We start from the raw sequence: 22,336 nt of genomic DNA, 5'->3' as shown, positions 1-22,336 counted from the left end.
TGCAATAGCTACTTGGAACTTAGTTTTGATTTACTAGGTTGACCTATATGAACAGGCAGCTAATGAAAGTTTTTGCAGCAGAAAACAGAGCTGAATACTGCTTCCAGTTCATTGGAAGCGATTTAGATTCTGCATATATCACACTTCATCGGAAACTGATTTGTTTAATCGCAACATGTACTAAAGAGGAAATGTAATGCCATGTAAATGCAGTATAAGATACTTGATGTTCTTAAAGAGACATCTCCTTGACTCAATTATCAGTTTTATACAGATTCCTACTTCTTGTACTTGTGGAATAAAGAATTTACATAATGTAAAGAGCCTAATGTTGGGAGGAGTCACCAAGTCATTAAAATTAAATTTTCTTAAGCCGGTATTACATGACGATCTGCCATGGCCAGTACTGGTCTAGTGCGACAGCCATCTAGCGGTAGAACGGGCTAAACTACGAAAAGTAGCAGACACATTATCCGCGCTCCGGAGTAGAGAGCAGTTCCAAATTGCCATCAACCCGCGCATGCGCACTAGGCTGCAAAACTTGCGCATGTGCAGAAATGGGTACCGCAGTTCTTTCTGCTTGTTGTTTGTTTATGTTTGGGTGTCTAGAGGCAAATTACAGTTTTTCGTGTTGGAGATTTTCCGCAATTTTTTCAGTAAGTAGGTTTTCATAAATGCAGTAAAATTTTTTTTCTCTCCAGTAGATTTTCTTTTATGCTAGCTGTTTGTGAACACTTATTGTTCTATTTATTGCTTGATATTCTAGAAATGGAACGGAACAAACAGGCTTTAAGCATCCTCTTCAAGCCTACAGTGAAGAAAAGTGTATGTATAACCCACAGGACGCGCTATATCGTAATAAGGTATGTCGGCATCATTTATTTCTGAGTAATATGTATATTATGTTACATGATGAGTCTCGATTCGTATGTCAGTGTCTTAGCTTACGAAAGTTCGTGTTTGATTTTACTGCATCTCTTGCTTTATTTCAGCATGCCAGGAAAGAGAAACTGGCAGTGATAGGCTGCAAAGTTCGCGAAGTTTTGCCCAACGCAACAGATGAGGACTGCAAAACTCGCTTCATGTCACTGCAGTCGCACTTTTGTGGAGAGCTAAAAAAAATTAGAGCCAGTGAGCATAGTGGTGCAGGGGCAGATCATAAACTTTATGAGCCTGCTGTGTGGTGGTTCAATGCTTTGAAGTTTTTGAAGGACTACGTGACACCAAGGAAAACAGTGACAAATGTCCCAAGCCGTATGGTAAGTACGAACATTTTGTTGCCTTCCTTTGTAGGAATTCTGCTTTGCGTAAGACAGCTTATTCTGATTTCAAATTGTAGATGGATATTCCAACTCAAGTAGTATATATGCTTATATTAGTGAACGGTATTTTGGAAAACAAATCACGCTTTAACACTACCATGTGTGTTTGTATTTTTCAGTGTTATGAGCGGTTCACAATGTGCTATAGACTAACATGGGCCATTAATATTTTACATACCACAGCCACTCTCATCAAATCCATGTAGCACGACCATTGTCAATGACTCTTGTGTAAGTATTTACCTACATTTAAATAAAAGTTGTAAACAGTAATTGCAACAAGTGAATAACACATCAACTGTTTCAGAATACTGAGATGACCGCAGTTGCTGAAGAGACCATAGTAAATGAGGGATATATTGAAGATGACAACAGCAATGTAAGTGCATAAACAGAATTCTCATGTATGTCAATGACATTTCATTAGCCATGAAGCTCTATTGACCAAAAGAATGTAACACTTTGATTATAGTGTATATATTTGCTCCAACAAAATAGTACTTCACTTTCATACAGGTTACTTGCATTACTTGTATTTTACACAGAGAACTTTAAACAGACCACTGTAGTTTACATAACCACTTTAATGTTAGATATTGTAATACGTATGTAGCACAATACTGTATCAGTGTTCTATTTCCAGTACTCCCTAGACATATTTACTGTGGAATGGTCAGAGGGAAGTACGCCTGTATCAATACCATCACCTTACGCTTCAGCCAGAAAGAGGCGTAGTAGGGACACTGAGGATGAATTAGCCACCTCAACATTGTCAGTCTTAAGAGACATTGAAGTTTCCATTAATGGCAGCAATGAAGATGACAAGTTTGGGCAGTATGTTGCTGCTGAATTGAAGAAATTGAAAAATCCAGCAGTTAAGGCTGACGTGAAATTGAATGTCATGAAATGTATCATGGATGGCATACATAAAGAAATCTGTAACTGATTTTAAAGTTAAGGCATTGCATTTCATTGATGAGTTATTTTTAAATAAAAGATTGCCTTTTGTACATTATTACTGCTAAAAGTTGTACTTCTTAACAGCTTCCCACTGCCATGAAGCATAACCTGTTGTACTAAAGAATTCACAAAATTTTTCGAGCACTTCCCTGGCACACAGTGATGTGCGATTTCCACTCTGCTGGGGTGTGCAAGAGAGAGATTTTTCTCCTCGCCAGGAGCCATTGTTTATGGTGCACAAGTCTGTGTTTTCTGTATCAGCAGCTGTCAGATATGTGGTATCTGCCTCTTCAATCAAGTAGTTGTGCAGTATGCATAAAGTCTGAACAATTAATTCCACTTTCTCAACAGGTAGTCGAATTGTACTGAGAACAACTCTGAAGCAATTGGCCAGAATTCCGAAAGTGTTTTCCACTATTCGCCTTCCTCTTGACAGTCTGTAGTTAAAAATGTTTGGACTTCTGGTTCTGGCAGTCTCTATAGGGTTTCATGATATATGGCTTCAGGTGAAAGGCATCATCAGCATGAATCACATATGGCACTTCAATGTTTGTGCCAGGAAGTGTTTTTTGCTGTGGTACCTTCAACCAGTTTTCCCAAAGTGCACTACTCATCAGGCTGTTTCCATACACCCCACCATCACTCACTCTTCCACTGCACCCAATGTCAATTACAGAGAATCGGTACCTAGCCTCCACAATAGCTAGTAAAACAACACTGTGGAATTTTTTATAATTGAAGTATGTTGAGCCAGCAGTTCGTGGTGGGGCAAATGCTGTGTGTTTCCCATCCATTGCTCCTGAAAATAAAAGTAAGTAGTTTTATATAGCAGTACAAAATGGTTCAAATGGCTCTGAGCACTGTGGGACTTAACTGCTGAGGTCATTAGTCCCCTAGAACTTAGAACTACTTAAACCTAACTAACCTAAGGACATCACACACATCCATGCCCGAGGCAGGATTCGAACCTGTGACCGTAGCGGTCACGCTGTTCCAAACTGACGCGCTTAGAACCGCACGGCCACACCGGCCGGCTATAGCAGTACATAGACTTGCAGTGTGAGAGATAAAAAACTGCCTAAAGCTGAGTCTGATGTACTTCATTAAAAGCATTTTAAATACATTTCATTATTGTCAGATTTTCCCCATATTATGTAACTTAATTCTGTGGCTTACCAATGCAGTTTGGGAACTGCCACAGTTCATCAAATTCTTTGGCAATTTTATTCCACTATTCTTCTGTTGATGGTGCCTGTAATCTTTATACTTAATTACTGTCTGAATGGCACATATAAATACACACATATATATATTCCAAACTCGAAAAAATAACACAAATGTACCTTTAAGTATTGGTCCTTTAAAGTTTCGCAAATTGCAGTGCATACATCCACAACAACTTCTGAAATGGTGGGCTGTGCAATTCTGTGGCTGAAAGCCAGACTCTTAAAAGATTTCCCAGTCGCCAGGAACCATAATGTTACAGCCAGCCTGCAACATAACAGGGCATGTAACGAAATTGTATGAGACATCTTGGTTGGTATGATCACAAAACGTATAAACATACAATTCTTACCTTCAAGAAGGTGAGATAGCCTCCCTCATGACTGTGTCACACTTTTTGATTCTATCTTCTATCATAGACAGCAGCTTCTCGAAACAGGCCATGTCCATCCTAACGAAGTTCCGAAATTCTTGCGGATCTTCGGGCCTCAGTTCTTTCATTAAAAGTGAATATATTCCCCTGCCTTCGTCCCTTCTTTTCAGCCAGGGTCGAACCCAACAACGCCTGGCTTTTCGTTTTCGTCGCCGTTCTACCCTAATCTGAAGATTTACTGCCAGGGCAATAGCTTCAAAAACAAATGATCCTCCATGTGTAATACGCTGTATAAATGTAAATTTCGATATACATATACCAGTGTAATCAAGTGTTGTAATATAAAAATAGTGAGTCTGTAATTCAGAACAGTACTAACCTACATAAGAGAAAAACAATTACTTAATAAATAATGGTAAAGAAAACAATTTCTTGTTAAATACGAACCTTGAGCTCACAGAAATAATTTGAACGTATCCAGTGTATCATACACTCGCTCCTGAACTGCATGCGGTAGAAGGACGACTTTACAAGACAGCACACACTTATGTTTTCTTTTCGTGCGCGTATCGTCTGCTGCTCGTGAATATCATCGTCTGCTGCTGTGCATGCGCACTAGGTATATCCCGCGTGGATGGTGTAGTAGGTCGGACGTGATCCAGTAAGTAGTTACAGGTATAAATTCTGATTCTAATATTCACTTATGGTTTAAGGCTCATGGTTCTTCCTCATTGGAAGATTGTCGCATTGTGGGTGACTGTACTCTATATAACCATTGAAGCAGTTCTCAAAAAAAGGCCCTTTTAAGGGCCACAATACTACACATTGATCTTGCCAAAAGCCGAGAAGCGATTCTTCTTGGTGTTGTAGCTCTCTGGGGCACCCTGGGATGCATACCTGTGCATACCTGTGCTGGTGCATAGGTGTACGCTTTTGGGTTTCGTGTTGTACAGGCTTTAACAACTAAAATAAAACAAAACAAAAACCCACATTTGAACTTGCAGAAGGAGTAAGGCTCTTCCTGTGAATCCATCATAACTATGTCTTCCTCATTTTTTCATCCTCTGGATATTTAAACACAGAAACTTTTAGGCCTCTATTTTAGTTGCCTCTAAAGTTCAGCACACAGCAACTAAATGGCATTATGTCAATATAATAATTGATAACTCCAATCACCAATGAGCTACGTTATGATACAGTAGCATGCAGCACAGTGTTTACGAGCTTTTGGAGAATATGGATGACGCCATGTTGTGATGTCACGGCCGATGTGTGGAGCTTTCTTTCTTTATGAGGTGCTGACTCTATACACATGGATGTAAGTCATTCAATCTTGGGTGTAAAAGATTAGTAGCACTTCAGGTAAGGTTTTTTTCTATAGAAACCTGGCAGCACAAAACAATGTTTTGTATGCACTACTCATTTAGACATAGCCATAAATTGTTGAGCACTCTGAATAGCTGTGGTGTGTTTTAACAATATCTTACTGTCTTTGTATGAGAGTTCACTTTTGTATATGCACTGCTCCTTTATGTTTATGAATCATCTGTTGTGAAAATTGACTAGTCATATTGTCTTTCAAGCGTGATACTGCTGTGTATGTCAACACATATTTGAGATGCAAGTTTCGCATTTATATCATCACAAATGGACTTTTTATGTGAATTTGTAACACCTATGCTCTATTGATACAAATAAATTAATTTGTGTAATTATCATTTTGTAAATTAAGAGTAATCTTAGTTTTAGGTTAGTGCATAAGTTTGTAGTATTTTTGTTTTTCCTGTTGGTATTTCGGTTATCATGGGTTAGTTTTTAGATTGTCATTTTTTATTTGTAGTTCACAGGCCAAATGGACAAATCAGAACATTTCTGATATGTTCTTCTGCTCAAGTTCAGTAGAGGGTGACAGCAATGGAAACCTTTGCATCTTGCACGGGGATAATGCCATTGGACAGGGCACGGCAAGAAAATAGTTTTCTCATTTTAAGGAGGATTGTTTTGATGTTAGTGACTCTCCATGTTCAGGAAGAGCTTTGGGGTTTGATGAAGACGGTTAAAGACATTGATGGACAGTGATCCATGTCAGTGTACTTGAGAACTGACAGATGTGACAAACTGTGATGGTTCCACCATAATGAAACATTAGAATGCAGTGGGGAAGGTTCTCCAGTTGTGTGTGTGGGTACCACGTGCTCTAATCCAAAATCACAAAAATCAGAGGGAGGCCACATGTGAATCTCTGCTCACTTGTTGTTAATTGGTTCATGAACACCACCACCAATCATTCCTATAATGTATCATTACTGGTGACAAGAAATGGCGTCCTTATGCTAACATAGACCAAAAAACGCAGCAACTCCTGGTACAAAGACCTGTGCCCATCCACAAAAGAATACAGTTTGCATCAAAAAAATGTATACACACTTTGAACTGTCATAGACAATTTATTTTCCATTCTACAAGGTTAAATATCCGTGAGAAAGTAATGTTATGTTTCTTCAACAGGTGGCAGCAGTGGCAAGGAAGTAACTGCAACATGGTGGATGTGCGTTTGAGCTTTGAAGCGCGGAAGCAGATAATTAAGTGGTACTGGAAGTTTGAGAATGTAGCTGCGGTTCGAAGACAGTGGAGAAGTGAGTATGGTACAGAACCACCTTCAAAGTTAACAATTACATGTCTACGAGACAAATTCGAAATTCATGGAACAGTGTGTGATGTGCATTAAGGTCTATCAGGACTACCTCGTACAGCTACAAGTGATGATTCCACACCTGCGGTCTCGGAACTGTTTCAGCGTTCGCCTCAAAAATCTTCAAGGCAAGCGGCACATGAGAGTAATGTAAGTGCTAGTAGTGTGCTACACATTCTGAAGAAAGGCAAGTTTCATGTGTACAGTCCAAGGCTGGTGCAACAGCTAAGTAATGATGATCGAGATCGAAGGTTAGAATTTTGTGAATGGGTTCAGGAGATGGTGAGAGTGAACTGGGGCTTATGGGTAGCATAATTTGGTCGGATGAAGCCCAATTAAAACTCAGTGGAACTGTCAATAGGCACAATTGTGTGTACTGGGCTGAAGATAACCCTCACATTACAGTTGAAAAGGCAGTGAATTTGCCTGGTGTAAATGTGTGGTGTGGTTTGTCTGCAAGGGGACTCATTGGACCTTTCCGCTTGGAAGGTACTGTTACTGGAGAAACATACCTAACAATGCTTGCTAACTCCATATTCCCTGCCATTTGTGCATTATATGGTAATGATGAGTTTTATTTCCAACAAGATGGCGCCCCACCGCACTATCATAGGGACGTACGAGCATACCTGGATCACAATGTGCCAGGCCAGTGGATAGGACGCAGGGGACCAATCGAGTTTCCTGCACAGTCTCCAGACCTCACACCACCAGATTTCTTCTTATGGGGCACAGTAAAAGATGAGGTGTACAAACGTAAACCACGTAACCTGTACACACTTTGGAATGATGTTCAGGCGGTGTGCGCAGAAATCTCATTGGACACTTTGATACGATGTACAGAATCAGTGGTGACTCATACTCAGAAATGTATTGATCCTGAAGGCCACCAGTTTGAACATTAATCACATTTGCAAAATACATTTATTTTTCCAATTGGACTTTAAGCTTTCCATTTCCAGAAATTTAACATTGTAGAACGGGAAATAAATTTTCTATGGTGCTTCAAAGTGTGTACATTTTTTGATGCACCCTGTATGTTATGCATCTGGTGGATGTACTACGAATTGGTTGTTGAAGGTGTAACTACCACTGCTGACATTTATTGTCAACAACTGAGAAGTCTTGCAGATGCAATCCAAGATCAGTGACCAAGGAGAAGTTATGCTATTCCACAATAATGCCCACCCGCATTTTGCTAGACTGACAAATAACACTATACAGGAGTTGTTTTGGGAAGTCAATCCATAACAACCGTATTCACCTGATCTTGTGCTCTCAGATTTTCACCTTTTTGACTTTCTATTGAACAGCCTAAGGGAAACTTCCTTTCTGGCTAAAAATGTGCTCCAAACATGGTTAAATGAGCGCTTTTCGTGAAAACTGTGTGATTTCTACAGTCACGGAATTGAAAGGTTCTCAGTATTGTTAATAGTGAAAGACAATACATTATTGATGCCTGGAGTCTCTGATATGTGTATCTGTTGTGATTATTAAACTCACAGAGAAACCCTATGAACTTATTCACCAACCCAGTGGATTCATTATGAAAGCTATTATAACAATGTGTCATCAACATTTAAGAAGAGAGATTTTGTGATGTCTTGTGAATTATCCACTAGATTACACGGGTATGAGAATAAAGTAGCAATGCAAGCAACCTCTTTAAAGTTTAGCTTATGGATTTTTTTACCTCACAAGAGGAAGATAAGAACTTAAAATGGTGGCAGGTAGACAGGAGACAGCACTAAGGAGCAAATCAGAGAAGCCTCTCTACCCTGTGTGCGACCCCCGAGCTTGTCGCTTGCTATCTCTGTAGCCCTCCTCAACTTTCCACTATCTGTTCTCCCCTGATAGCACCATATGGGTTCCAGGTAAGTAACAACACAGTATAGGAATCTGTTAATACAGAAAAACAAAGAAAAGAAAATTGTGTATAATACTATCCCAAGAAATAAGTTGTGGATGTATTTGTTATATCTTGCAAGAGATATTTTTTGAAGTTATACTTGTAAAATTGTGTAAAATCTTTCAATAAATACATCCACATTACATTATTATAATTAAAGAAATAATAGTTTTAAAATAATTTACGGTAATTCTGCTTTCTTAATTAACCACATTTCACATCAAGCTTGTGAGATTTTGCAATAGACAACATGATTTGCCTTGTATGATATGAGATATGCTTCATTTAAAATTGCAGGTACCACAAGCACCTAGCATTCCAGTGTTGCTGGTCACAGATAAATTTCTTTCCCATGTAATGTAGGGTGCAAAACAGATATGATTCCAAAAACTATCTGCAGTGTTTTGATCATGGTAAAGTTAAGAAAGGTATTGTATTTTGGCCTACTTCACTTCACAAGGCAATCGAGGTCCCATTGAAGTGTACACCTTTCTCAGTGACTACGTAAGTGGTTTTTAAGATTAAAGGAATAATATACAAATCTCTTTACGACCTCGTCGCCTTCCCACATCTTACACTACTTGCAGCAGCTGCACTGTCTTGTTTCAAGTCTCTTGTATCTCAAACATTCTAAAATTTTTGCTACTGAAGAGAAGCAATGATCTAATAAGAATGCCTTTAGAATTTTACTATAGTGTGCAAGTGATGATACATGTCAATATATAAAATGAGTTGTCCTGCCTATAATTTAGAACAATGATAAGGTAATCTTGTGATAGTTACTGTAAAATGGGCGTAATAGAAACAAATTTGAACTTTGAATTGTTTGTTGGGTTAAAACAAAAAGTACTAATCAAACCTCATTTCTTTATTATCCATGTCAGCTTATGATATTATCATTAAATTGTTTTATTTCGATAAATTTTTAACAAATATGTTAACATGGTGTTTCCAATAACACTGCAATTAGGATAAGGATTATCAGAAACAATATTATAGAACCATGATTGTTTATTTTCAAAGCTAAGAGAGGTGAATGGAAACTATGAAATATACACAACTGGCCATTAAAATTGCTACACCAAGAAGAAATGCAGATGATAAATGGGTATTCATTGGACAAATATATTATACTAGAACTGACATGTGATTACATTTTCATGCAATTTGGGTGCATAGATCCTGAGAAATCAGTACCCAGAACAATCACCTCTGGCCATAATAATGGCCTTGATACCATGGGCATTGAGTCAAACAGAGCTTGGATGGCATGTACAGGTACAGCTGCCCATGCAGCTTCAACACGATACCACAGTTCATCAAGAGTAGTGACTGGCGTATTGTGATGAGCCAGTTGCTCGGCCACCATTGACCAGAATTGGTGAGAGATCTGGAGAATGTGCTGGCCAGGGCAGAAGTCGAACATTTTCTGTATCCAGAAAGGCCCGAACAGGACCTCCAACATGCGGTTGTGCATTATCCTGCTGAAAAGTAGGGTTTAGTAGGGATCGAATGAAGGGTAGAGCCACGGTCGTAATATATCTGAAATGTAACGTCCACTGTTCAAAGTGCCGTCAATGCGAACAAGAGGTGACCAAGACGTGTAACCAATGGCACCCCATATCATCACGCCGGGTGATACGCCATTATGGCGATGATGAATACACACTTCCAATGTGCGTTCACTGCGATGTCGCCAAACGCGAATTCGACCGTCATGATGCTGTAAACAGAACGTTGATTCATCCGAAAAAATGACGTTTTGCCATTCGTGCACCCAGGTTCGTCGTCAAGTACACCATCACAGGCGCTCCTCTTTGTGATGAAGCGTCAAGGGTAACCGCAGCCACTAGTTGTGGTGCTGCAAACGTCCTCGAACTGTTTGTGCAGATGGTTGTCGTCTTGCAAACGTCCCCATCTGTTGACTCAGGGATCGAGATGTGGCTGTACGATCCGTTACAGCCATGCGGATAAGATGCCTGTCATCTCGACTGCTATTGATATGAGGGTGTTGGGATCCACCACGGTGTTCCGTATTACCCTCTTGAACCCACTGATTCCATATTCCGCTAACAGTCATTGGATCTCGACCAACGCGAGCAGCAATGTCGCGATACGATAAACTGCAATTGCGATAGGCTACAGTCTGACCTTTATCAAAGTCGGAAACGTGATGGTACGCATTTCTCCTCCTTACACGAGGCATCACAACAACGTTTCACCAGGCAACGCCGGTCAACTGCTGTTTGTGTATGAGAAATCTGTTGGAAACTTTCCTCATGTCAGCACATTGTAGGTGTCGCCATCGGCGCCAGCCTTGTGTGAATGCTCTGAAAAGCTAATCATTTGCATATCACAGCATCTTCTTCCTGTCGGTTAAATTTCACGTCTGTAGCACATCATCTTCATGGTGTAGCAATTTTAATGGCCAGTAGTATATATTCTTCCATTAGTAAATAAATAAATAAAAATTTATACCACAAGATAATGGTTTATTAATTTAAAATAATTAAAATATCCAAAAATGTTTATGTCACAGCGGTAATGTATTTAAACTTAAAGTGAAGAAGAGAACACAACTCTTTACCATGACCCTGGCACTGAATCGCTAATAAACTGTTAAATCAGACAGATAATCCTCAAAACATAGCATGTCTTTGGAACAAGTACTTGAACTGAGAACTGGCGATGACAGTTTTACGACATCATCATTTCTCGAAACAAAAGAATCTTCTTTACTCATTGTGAACTTTTTGTCTGAGGACTTTCTTTAAAAAGATGTTCCAACAAAGCCACTGTCAATGAGGTAACCAACTTTGCCATCGTAACATCTAACAGATGTTACTGTATTTCCATATACTTTGGTCACCATACACTCATCTTGGTTTATGGAAGATACCAGTATTTTTGTCTTGTGCAAAAGAATCTGAAGAGGACAAAAACAGATCTTCATTGTTGTCCTGCACAGAGAAGGCACCTTCATCCTCTGATGATGAATCAATTTTTTTTTTGTTTTTCTTGATATTTATTTTCGTTTGCTTGGCCTGTTTATATGTACAAGGGGTTCAGTCACAGTAAAGGGGAGGGGGCGCAGGGGGATATATCCTCCCCATACACATCCTCAAAATCAAACTTCTACTGGGTTGGACATTTACTTTTGTCATTTTTTCCTTGGTTTAGGAGTCTCGGCTTGTCTAAGGAGAAAGAACCATTGACAACAGCATTAGTGTTCTTAACCTGGCTTTTGTCTACCTGTACACCAGTACCCAGGTGCACTGACAACACATTACTGCTGTCTGACATGGAATCCTGCGTTTCCTAAATCCAGCAATAACATTTTCTTCCTTCAAAGAGTCACACCTTTTTCAATTTTTTATTTGTATTTGTATTTTATTCGTCTCATATCATACCTTTACAGATCATCCAATCACGCTGTACAGGAGGCCTTATGATATACATACTTTATACTTTTTAGCAGTACGGGTTGATACTGGACATAGTAATATTATTTAATTGTTTTTCTTATGATGTAACAGTACATTATCTTTATTTATGTATACAATATTATACACAATGCTATAATATTATACTGTCACACTGTTCAAATGATCATTTCATCGTTCATAAATTTCTGAATTGATTAGTAGCATTTTTCCATGGGGAGAACATGTAGTTTTCTCTTCAGTGAAACTATCTCCATGCTCAGTACATCTCTACCCTTGAAATTTTAGTAATTTTTCATTCCCATGTACTGGGGTGTCTGTCGGTTGAGTTCTAAGTGATGTAGAAGCGTGAAAATTTCTTTATGTATAGTATTGTACACATGTTTGAAATGGTTTTCTTCTGTTAGCTCATGCTTACTATGTAAAAAGGCCATTATTTCAAATATGTACCATGCAGGGATAGGTAATATTTTTAGGTTCTTGAATAATGGGTGGTAGAATGTTCTTGGAGGGGCAGCACACATTTTTCTAACAATCCTTTTTTGAAGTAGCGGGATTCATGACATGTAGCTTGAATTTCCCCAAAAATTACACCATATCTAATTATGGATTCAAAGTAACTGTTGTACACCACTTTTCTGCAGCTTGTGTCTGTTATACCAGATAGTATATCCATTGCAAAGGCAAAGCTGTTTAATTTTGTAGTTAAATAATCTATATGTGCTTGCCAGCTTAGATTTTTGTCCAACTTGATTTTTATGTACAGTACCTATGTCACTGTTTTTTGATTGTTTGGTTCGAAATTTTGTAAACAAGATCTTTGAAAAGTTAAGTTTTTAGGTCATTTTATAGACACCATGTATCTAGGTTGTTTAGTGTGTTTATAACAACATATGGAATGTCTCCCACATTCTGTTTTTCAAGAAGTGCTGAAGTATCATCAGCAAACATGATGGGCTGGGCATTGATATTAAGAGATAAATCATTTATGTAAAAGAGAAACAATATTGGCCCCAAGAATGAGCCTTGAGGGACTCCTTGTGATATTGTATCCCACTGAGATGCATAATTTATGGAATTAGATGTTATGATTACCCTTTGCTTCCTGTTTGTCAAATAACGCCTGAGCCACTGCAGAGCATTTTGTCTGATGCCATATCTGTCTAGTTTATAAAGCAGCATGGAGTGATTCGCAGAATCGAATGCCTATGTAATGTTGCAGAAGATACCTGCTACTTTGTTGCTTTTGACTAGTGATGAGCAGATTTTTTCAAATGGTCCTATTTTGTGTAGTGCTTTCACGTCTGTATTCTTAAGCACATCAGGGAAGTTGGCTTGCTCAAATGACTGATTGATTATTAAGGACAGAAAGTATGCTATTTTATTATGCACAAATTTAATTACTTTGATGCGTATTTGATACCACCCTGTAGTGTTTTTGCTTTTCTAAAGACAAAATAGCATATTTTTGTGGTGTCACAGCTAGACACCACACTTGCCAGGTGGTAGCCTTTAAATCAGCCGCGGTCCGTTACTATACGTCGGACCCGCGTGTCACCACTATCAGTGATTGCAGACCGAGCGCCGCCACACGGCAGGTCTAGAGAGACTTCCTAGCGTTCGCCCCAGTTGGACAGCCGACTTTGTTAGCGATGGTTCACTGACAAAATACGCCCTCATTTGCCGAGACGATAGTTAGCATAGCCTTCAGCTACGTCATTTGCTACGACCTAGCAAGGCGCCATTACCAGTTACTATCGATACTGAATAATGTACCGTCAAGAGCGACGCTCACCATTTATGGATTAAAGTTAAGTATTCCACCAGCTTCGTCCGTTTTTCTAAATTCTAAATTCCTTGTCCTGTTCCAGACCTCACATCAGCCTGCATGAGCTAAAACGCGTGCCTTTCGGCTTCCTCTCAATTTAGTGGGTTGGCTCTCCTGCCAACCCACAATACTTTTTACATCTTTGGCTGAGCCTTTACTAAATGTCACAAAGGGGTCACTATTCTGGTGCAGGCCAAAGAAATTCCCACTGTTTTGATAAGTAGTCACATTTACTCCAATTTTTGTTACATTTATGAGAAATATTGAGCTATTTGAGCAGGGTTTGAAATAGTATCATTGTTTTGTTTGATTTATGCAATCTCCGGGAGGTTAATTGTTATGATTTAATAACAGACCATACTGTTTAGTCTTATTGTTATGTCCTAAAATGAACTTATTATTTGACATTCTTGTGGCTGCTTTAACAGCACTTTTAAATACAACTCTCTAACGCCTCACATAGTTAACAAATTCAAGGTTTTTATTTAGTTTTATTTCGTTATGTAGCTCTCGTTTTCGAGCACTAGATACTTTTGAGCCTGGAGTAATACAGTTTAGTTTACTTTTAACTTTTTGGTGGGAGATCGTAGGTGGGAATGATTCATTGAATACCTCTAGAAAACTTCTTAGAAAATTATCAAAGTTCTCAAAACTTGACGCACTATTATTTATGGGCCATCTCACTGCATCTATCTTGTTATGGAACAGGTTCAAGTTATTTTTACTAAAGTCTCTTTTCATAAAAACTTCCATAACATTTGGTTTATTTTTTTTCCTGGCAGCTGAATAAACATTACAGAATGGTCAGAAATTCCGAAGTCTAAACAAGACCTGTTTTCAATGTTCAAACACATAATTTGTTAAGCTGTTTTCTATACAAGTAGCTGAATTGGCATTTTCTCTAGTGCACTCACAAAAATTTAGTTTAAAACTAGAGTACTGTATTATGTCAACAAATTGTTTTGAGTCACTGTCTTGACTTATCACATTTACACTACAATCTGCTGCTACAATGATATTTTTCGTCTTCTTCAGTTTATCAAGAAGACACTGGACTTTGGACAAGAAAGTTTTAGTAACTGCACTTTCTGGAATTCTGTAAATTGATAGACTATTCTGTTCATGTCTTTTAGTTGAACATAACAACTTTCAAAGGAGCACTCCTTATTTAAGTAATCAAAATGTGTCTTTATTTCATATGTTATGCAGATATCGAGAAGTATGCAGTCAAAAGGAGAGGAAATTCATCCTTAGGAACTGTTGCCTTATCTGTTCCTGGTCCTTTCTTTCATTCTTCTGTTTTTAAGAGTCCAAAAAAAGCCATGCTCAGTGGCTGTGTCAGGTGAGCTGAATTTGCTGAAAGGTATATAAATCCGATGTCATTGTCTTGACACAGCTTAACTGATTCTTCAACAGGGGTGATGATAAATTGTCTCCAGCGAGAAATTTCTTCCCTTATTGCTTTTTCATACATAGGACAGCAACCGGAAGGACCCAATCCTCGAAGCAGAACACACTGAACCAGCCAGACTTCATCTGAATGTGTCTTGCACATTTTGGCCTGCCTTTGGTGCAGCTTTGATATAAATGCAAAGCCTTATACTCAACATAAGGGGATAGCATAGTGCCACCTACAGTGGCTGGAAACATCGTGGGGGTTGATACCTTTCTAGAGTCCATCACCCTTTAATGGTATTTAGTTCCCCTCTGTGTGATTATACTTCATTTTCGACAACTGTCCGTAAGGCCTGTCTCATCATAATTTATTATATTAGACAGTGGCACATTCTCTATTTTGTTTGACAGTTCATTGAAGTAACTGTTGATGGTTTCTGGTGTTATCCTCTGTCAGCCACTTAAGTGTGGTTTGCAGAGAATCCATGTAGATGTAGATGTACACTGGCTCTGGAGTGTTTTATGTAAATTGATCTTTGTATTTTCTCATAAATGATTCCACAAAACCATGACTTGGGGAGATTATGCTTAAATATTTTCACTTCCATCCCCTTTCTGTTCAGGAAGTCTTTTAGTAGAAGCTGTAAAAATCTTCTCTTCAGTAGCAAAAATTTTAGAACGTTTGAGATACAAGAGACTTGAAACAAGACTGTGCAGTTGCTACAAGTAGTGTAAGATGTGAGAAGGGGATGAAGTCATAAAAAGGTTTTGGATATTATCCATTTATCTTACATATTTGTTGGGCTCACTAGTTCTATTTTTTTCCCTTTATTGATTTTCGTCGTCCCCCCCCTCCCCCAATCTAGGGAGGAGCGGGCTGACAGCAGCTTAACATGCTGCTCTACAGCCAAGAGAGAAGTTAAACAAACAATGGTGAGAGAACAAACAACATATGAAAAGGCAGTAAAATGGTGACTTCGTTAAAATCAGTAACATGGCGGAACATAAAATACAATAACATGGCATTGACGATGCGGATGAAGACACACAGGAAAGAGACATGCACAATTAAAAAACATGACGACAATCTGGTTTCTGTTCGCATGAGATAAATACACAACTAGCGACATTATGGTGTCTGTTCGCAACACAGACAGGGGACGCACAACACTGAACACTCACTTAAACCAGCACTGTAGAGGCAACACGGCGGCATATGGGGATGGGGACATAGAAAAAAAGGGGGGGGGGGGGGGCTGGGCGGACGCGAGGAGTGGAAAAGGCAGTGGATGGGAGAGCAAAAGGGGGTGAGAAGGGAGGCAGAGAGAGGGTAGGCGGGGAAAAAACAGGATGGAAGGGGGAGGGGGGGGTTTGTTCTATGTGAACACGAAATATACGGTATAACTACACTTAATCAAGAATAGGGTCCCAGGTAGTATCAGGGTTTCTCTCCTTCGGCTCTATAATTCAGTTTATGGTGATTTGCACGATACATACTAAAACGTGTTTATTAAGTGTGATAATTTACGTAAAACAACTCTCAATAGGAAACATTGAAAGCCGCCAACCTCCTGCAAGGAATGTACATGCTGCCATCTGTCGCCGACATAGAAGAAGAAATGGGAGGTAAACTTAATGCCACCAGATGTCGAAATAAGTTACCATACTTTACTTCTGTATATACTTGTAAAATAAAATCACAAGTGTGACAGAATGTTATACAATTGACACTGATTACAATTCTTTATAAAATTCAATCTGTGGCAGGTTAAAAAGAGATGATTTTATCTAAGAATATAGAAAATTTGTAACTGTTCTTGCAATGTGTACTACAAATAACATTTTAAAGTATAAAAGTATCCAGTTTCCCCCAACCTGCTCTCGGCTGTGGTATGTCACATTTGCCAACTTTTTAGTGCAGTGTTCCAGTGAATGTTCCATGTTGTTCGTCGTCTTTCTAGTGTTGTGAACAGAAACCATGCTGTCGCTGGGTGTGAATTTTATGTCTTTTTTGTGAACAGAAACCAGACTCTCACCGTGTTTTTTAATTGTCTGTCTATTATTTTACCTGTCTGCTTCGTATCTATTTTATTAGCATCATCATCCCTTTGTTCTATGTTTTAAGTTCCACAATTTTTTCACCATGTTACTATTTAAGTCTCGGATTTTATCGCCTGTTTTTATTATTTATACTCTTCATCTATAAAAACTAAGTCTGTAGGCTGAAGAGCGGCATACTAAGCTGCTGCCAACCCACCTCCTTCGGGGGGAATTAAAATTTAATAAAGAAAAAAAAAAAAATCCGGTTGGTATGTAATAACCTACGCAAGCTGAAACCTGAACAATTTGCTTGGGCGAGGCGACATGCAATACAATTTTTGAAGGGGGGGTGTATTTCCATGTCTCCCCACATCCAGTGTGCTATGGTTGCTGTAGCCTAATTACGCCGAGTAGTGATGGGGCTAATCTGCGATTTTCTGATATCTGTTATGCCTGTGAATGCTAATTTTGAGTATCTATTATTCTCAACTGTGTTTTGTCGCAGTTAACTACTGCGACTATGTGATTTCCGCGACTCCTGCGATTGATCATCGAATGAAAAAGTTACACTTACCCACGCAGAAAATTGCATCTCAACAAAACTGTCATTAGTAATTATATTTTACATTTGTTCCTCCGTTGGCTTTAATTTTGTATTAACGAAACAGTTGTGAAAATATTAATAGTGTAATAAACATGTAAGAAGCCATACATTACCATAACAGGTCTTGTTTTGGAAACGAATTCTAGCGTATTGTGATGTTCACAGGTGCCCGAATTATGTTTCAGTCACTCATTGTAGTGATAATTCAAAATATCATTGTCAACAGATCTGGAGAATACCACTGTGTCTTTAGACTGTCTTCGTCAGATGAGAGGTTATTTTCTAAGTGTCTCAACGAACTTAATTACATAAGTGAGATCTTTCCTCCAAATGTGAAACATCCTCCATTGAGTGGCTTTCATTACAGGAAATATTGGCAATACTACTCTGTCAATTACATTGCTTGTAATTAGTGACATGAAAAATGTTTAATAATCCTTGTAATTTTGCAGACGCAGTTCCGACACTGATTACTGGTTGCTATACGTATCTATCCACACCAAGACTCTTGAGAGAGCATCGTGAACTTCCAAGACAACTCTTAGAGGATATGCAGTTTAAAAGTGCCATAATTATGAAATAAGTGTGCAGAATCTAACTGTAAAATCCTCCCTATGGAAATTCACAATAATATTATCTATACAGGCATTCTTACTTGTGGCACGGTTATTTGTACAATAGAGGTCTAATGATCTTAGCATATTCAAAAATGTCCTAGCAACTGGTCTCTGTGTGTTTACCATTTCTATGTTGAAATCACCACATATAGCAATTCTCGTTTTACTCTTCAATATTTTTTAAATTATTAATTCACATTTTTCAATAAACAAATTTACATCACCATCTGGCGACCTATATAGACTAACTACCACTATATTTTCATTCAATAGTTTTACACAACTAAACTCCCCATCTAGTTCTGAGGAGTACATAGATACATCAATTCTGGAAAACTTTATTCATTCTTTGACAAAAATTCCAGCACCACCATTCTTTCTCTGTTTTCTACATATCATGTCACCCACAACATACCCTTGGGGAATGAACATATTTACTTGTTCTTGTGTTAACCAGTGCTCAGATACACATATAACATCTACATGCTCAGTGTTACAAAAATGTTCTAATTCTAAAATTTTATTTCTAATGCAACGTATGTTAACTTGTAGAAAAGTAAGTAGTTTGTCTCTGTCTGTATTCCTCTGAGAGCAATTTGACTTTACATTTGAAGTTGTAGGTTCCGTTAATGTCTTTAATCTTGGTGCACTGTGATCATATGTGTTATGATAGTCACATACCTGTTCATCCACTTGATGACTCACTTTGTTAACTGCTTTCGTCTGTGAAACCCCTGCTGATCCCACCATGCTATGTTTCAGCTCCCAGGCAAATTATTTTTAAATTCTAATTTCATGTTATGCTCTATAGTTACAGCCAGACAATGTCAGTCCAAGGACAGAATGTAGAGAATGCCAAACGAGAGTGCTCAGCCACAGTTGCATATGCATTAGCACTGCGCAGGTTTTCTATTCAGTAAGGATATCATCACTGGAATACAAAGGAGAGTATCAGTTTCAGAACTGTACTTGTATAAACATGTTATTTAAGCATCCAGTATCCATACATTTGTATTGTATTACAAGTTATCTGTAATCCTGAAGCAAGAATTGAAGATGCTGCATAATTTGATGTTAGTGTTGAGATGAGATAAAGGAAAGTAGACCACTTTCAGTTTCTGAAGTTTTGCTGGTAATACTGCTACAGTCAGTTGGAGTAAATCTGTGCCACTTTTTAACATTTTTGAAAGCACTGGATTCAAAATAAATTACACATTGCAACAGACATTTTAATATTTTGCATCTATAGTTACTGAGTGCTTAGGAAAGTGTAGATGTATCTCAACTATGCCCTATTAAAATAAAATTTCTGTTTTAATGCGGGTATAAAGTTACACTGTCATTCCAGATAACTTTAGACCAGTTTTAAAAAACAATGTTTCCATAATATATTGCTTTGGGTAAATTTAGATCACACAAGGAGGAAATCAGGTGTTAAAAAGAATAAAAACAATAGTGTGAATTCAGTACTGAGGATTTATTTTGAAGTATTAAGATATTTGTATCAACCTGGCACTGTTACACTTAAATCACACAGTCGTCAGAAACTCTATTCGCAGCCACCGCAATGAAAGAATAATCACAAGCCTAAGAGCTTGTAGGAAGTTGGAAAGACAACTGAAATAGTAACTAGAAATCACAGAGGTAATAAAACTGTCACTTTTAGTATCAAATAAGCAAATAGGTGGAACAGCCATTTGTAACAGAAGTAATAAGTGGTACAAAGATACCCTGACTGGTAAAATACCCTGATTGAGTGTACTGGAAGAACCTCAACTTCAGTGTTTGACATTATAAATTGTGACCGCATTCTCCAAGTCTGTCGCTTGTTCTATGTAATGCTTTTATGTTACTGCTATTGTGTGCCAAATTTACAACATGTTTACCAAACTGTCTTGTTTCCTGTTGCTGTGTTGCTGTTGCCTTAGGTGTCTAAGTTTTTTTGAGTTGACTACTGGTTTCCTTCAAACCATTTGATGCAATGTCGGCACATGCATAGAAACTTGTATTCAAGCCACACCTATATACCTAATCTAGACTTTTAATTTTAATAGTCTATCTATAAATTTCTCCAGTCCCCATGTCATGTAATAAATTTAAACACCACTGAAATGTTTTAATTTTTGGATATTTTCACTTTTGAAACACTTCATGCGTTCATCAAAACGTACTATATGATATGGTATCCCGAGTATGAGTACTACCAAGATTGGGTGACAATGTTTGTGAGAAGGGAATCAGCCATTTGGCCTGTGTGAGAGGGATAATGCTAAATTCCTTATTACACAAGGTAAGGATTGGAAAGTGACTTGGAATAATCTCAACTAGAAGTGTTTTGCAACATCTAACTTTGTACAGGAAACAGTTTCAACTCTTGCTGTACTTGCCTCAAAGGAGTTGTACCCATGACGAGGCCAAGTCTGAGTACAGTGAATGGCTAGCACCATTCGAACTGCTTAGAAATGAGACTGTAAGTATTAACAGTGCCTGCACGCACACGATATGACACACAAGAAAACTCCAACTATTTGCCTATGATTTGATTAATTGTGCTGATACTGCAATTGGAGCATTCTGCCTCCAATTTTGCTTGCTTCCCCTTTGCCCCCAACTGTCCTTGATGTGATGTAACGCCGGAAATGCATATCCTCCTGTTTCCATCTATTGTACTATAGATTTTTCCTTATTTTGTTACCTGAAGATATAACATTTCTGTGTCTTTGTATATTGTAATTGTTTTACTATTTGTATATATATGCATTTATGTCGATGTATAATTGGTTTGTTTTGTTAATATTATTTGTATTTATACGCTGGGTCTGGCCTAGGGAAAACTATGCTATCGAACGTGGAGAACGATAGTGTTTAGGATCTTTGGTAGTGTTAACTCTGTTGCGTGGAGCGCGGGCAGAGAGAGTCTGGCTGGAGTAGTGCAGTGGAGCAGGTGTGTTGTGTGACGCTCCCGCGAGTTGCCGCGCGTTCGGGGTTTGGCAGCATGTAATTGCGCTCGACTTGCCACGATAGTTTCTGACACGGTGTCGCGGACGGGAAGCATTAGCTGGCGCACACCAAGAGCCCGTTTCGTCTGGTGACCGTGTCGAGAAGAAGGCGCGCCAACATCCAGCTTCTGCAACAGCAACGGCCGACAATGAGTGACTGTCGCCACCTCCTCGACCGACGGCTTCAAACCTTCAATCAACCAACAAGGAAGGCTGGAAGCACGTAAAGTTTTAGAACTGTATGGCAGACCTCAGCTTTTCAAACTGTTCAAATCACAAAATTGTCCCATTTGCATTACCAAGCAGGGTCCCTTCCTTTTCCGGAATGAACCCGAGTGTCGTTGAAATTCAAACGCCAGCATTAAAGTAATATAATTCGATTTCACTGCTTTAATTTCAAAGTTTAGTTAAAGTATTCATAGCTGGCTACAATATTTATTTAGATTACACAAGCACAAATTAAGAGTGCGAGTTTTGTTACCATATTTTAGCTTACCTGTGACTGCAGCTCAGCTTGGTACTTACTAAATTTTACTATTGTTAATTGTTCAGAATCATTTAGTTCAAGTTCAAAGTTAAATCTCTTATTTCTAAATTGCGTAGATTCAAGTAGCTTTTGAAATGATTGTTGAGGTAGTCCAAGACTAACCGTATTTTACTGAATTTTGATGTGCTTCAGAAAGAAAGCTCACTATTAACCTCAGTCACTAAATTAACTTTCGATTTTCCGGTTTTATTAATTCTTTTGCTAAATTAAGTCAGAGTGTAGCGAAATTTATTACTTCTGACAAACTTTCAGTTTTCACACTACACGTGTCAACCTTCAGTTGCCACACTTCTAGTGCTAATTATATGTGTAATATCCTTTCTTTTTCAGTTACTATAGTAATTGTTCTTAGGACTGGTGACCGTAATTTCCCCCAAATCTCA

The 22,336-nt window shown here is 38.4% G+C and overlaps 1 protein-coding gene across 5 annotated transcripts in view; it reads left to right on the top strand.

Moving 5' to 3' along the window:
* LOC126427124 (uncharacterized) overlaps window positions 1–21,767 on the top strand; it is a 125,440-nt gene extending 103,673 nt beyond the window's left edge. For 4 of the 5 annotated variants that reach the window (XR_007576538.1, XR_007576539.1, XR_007576537.1 and 1 more), the window contains 6 exons: window positions 767–863; window positions 993–1,259; window positions 1,442–1,553; window positions 1,630–1,701; window positions 6,388–6,515; window positions 18,243–21,767. Coding sequence is in view for 1 of the 5 variants with exons in the window: in XM_050089351.1 (XP_049945308.1) it covers window positions 767–863; window positions 993–1,259; window positions 1,442–1,528 (451 nt within the window). In the remaining 4 variants the exon portion in view is untranslated. Of the gene's footprint in view, window positions 1–766; window positions 864–992; window positions 1,260–1,441; window positions 1,554–1,629; window positions 1,702–1,965; window positions 2,338–6,387; window positions 6,516–18,242 lie in introns of those variants that run through there. The other variant, XM_050089351.1, reaches the window with a different exon arrangement.
* The last annotated feature ends 569 nt before the right edge of the window (window positions 21,768–22,336 follow it).

The sequence above is a fragment of the Schistocerca serialis genome, chromosome 11 (genome assembly GCF_023864345.2).
Source record: "Schistocerca serialis cubense isolate TAMUIC-IGC-003099 chromosome 11, iqSchSeri2.2, whole genome shotgun sequence".
In the NCBI taxonomy this organism is placed as follows: domain Eukaryota; kingdom Metazoa; phylum Arthropoda; class Insecta; order Orthoptera; family Acrididae; genus Schistocerca; species Schistocerca serialis.
Note: the sequence above shows the minus strand (reverse complement) of the source record. Positions and strands in the feature narration are given on the sequence as shown.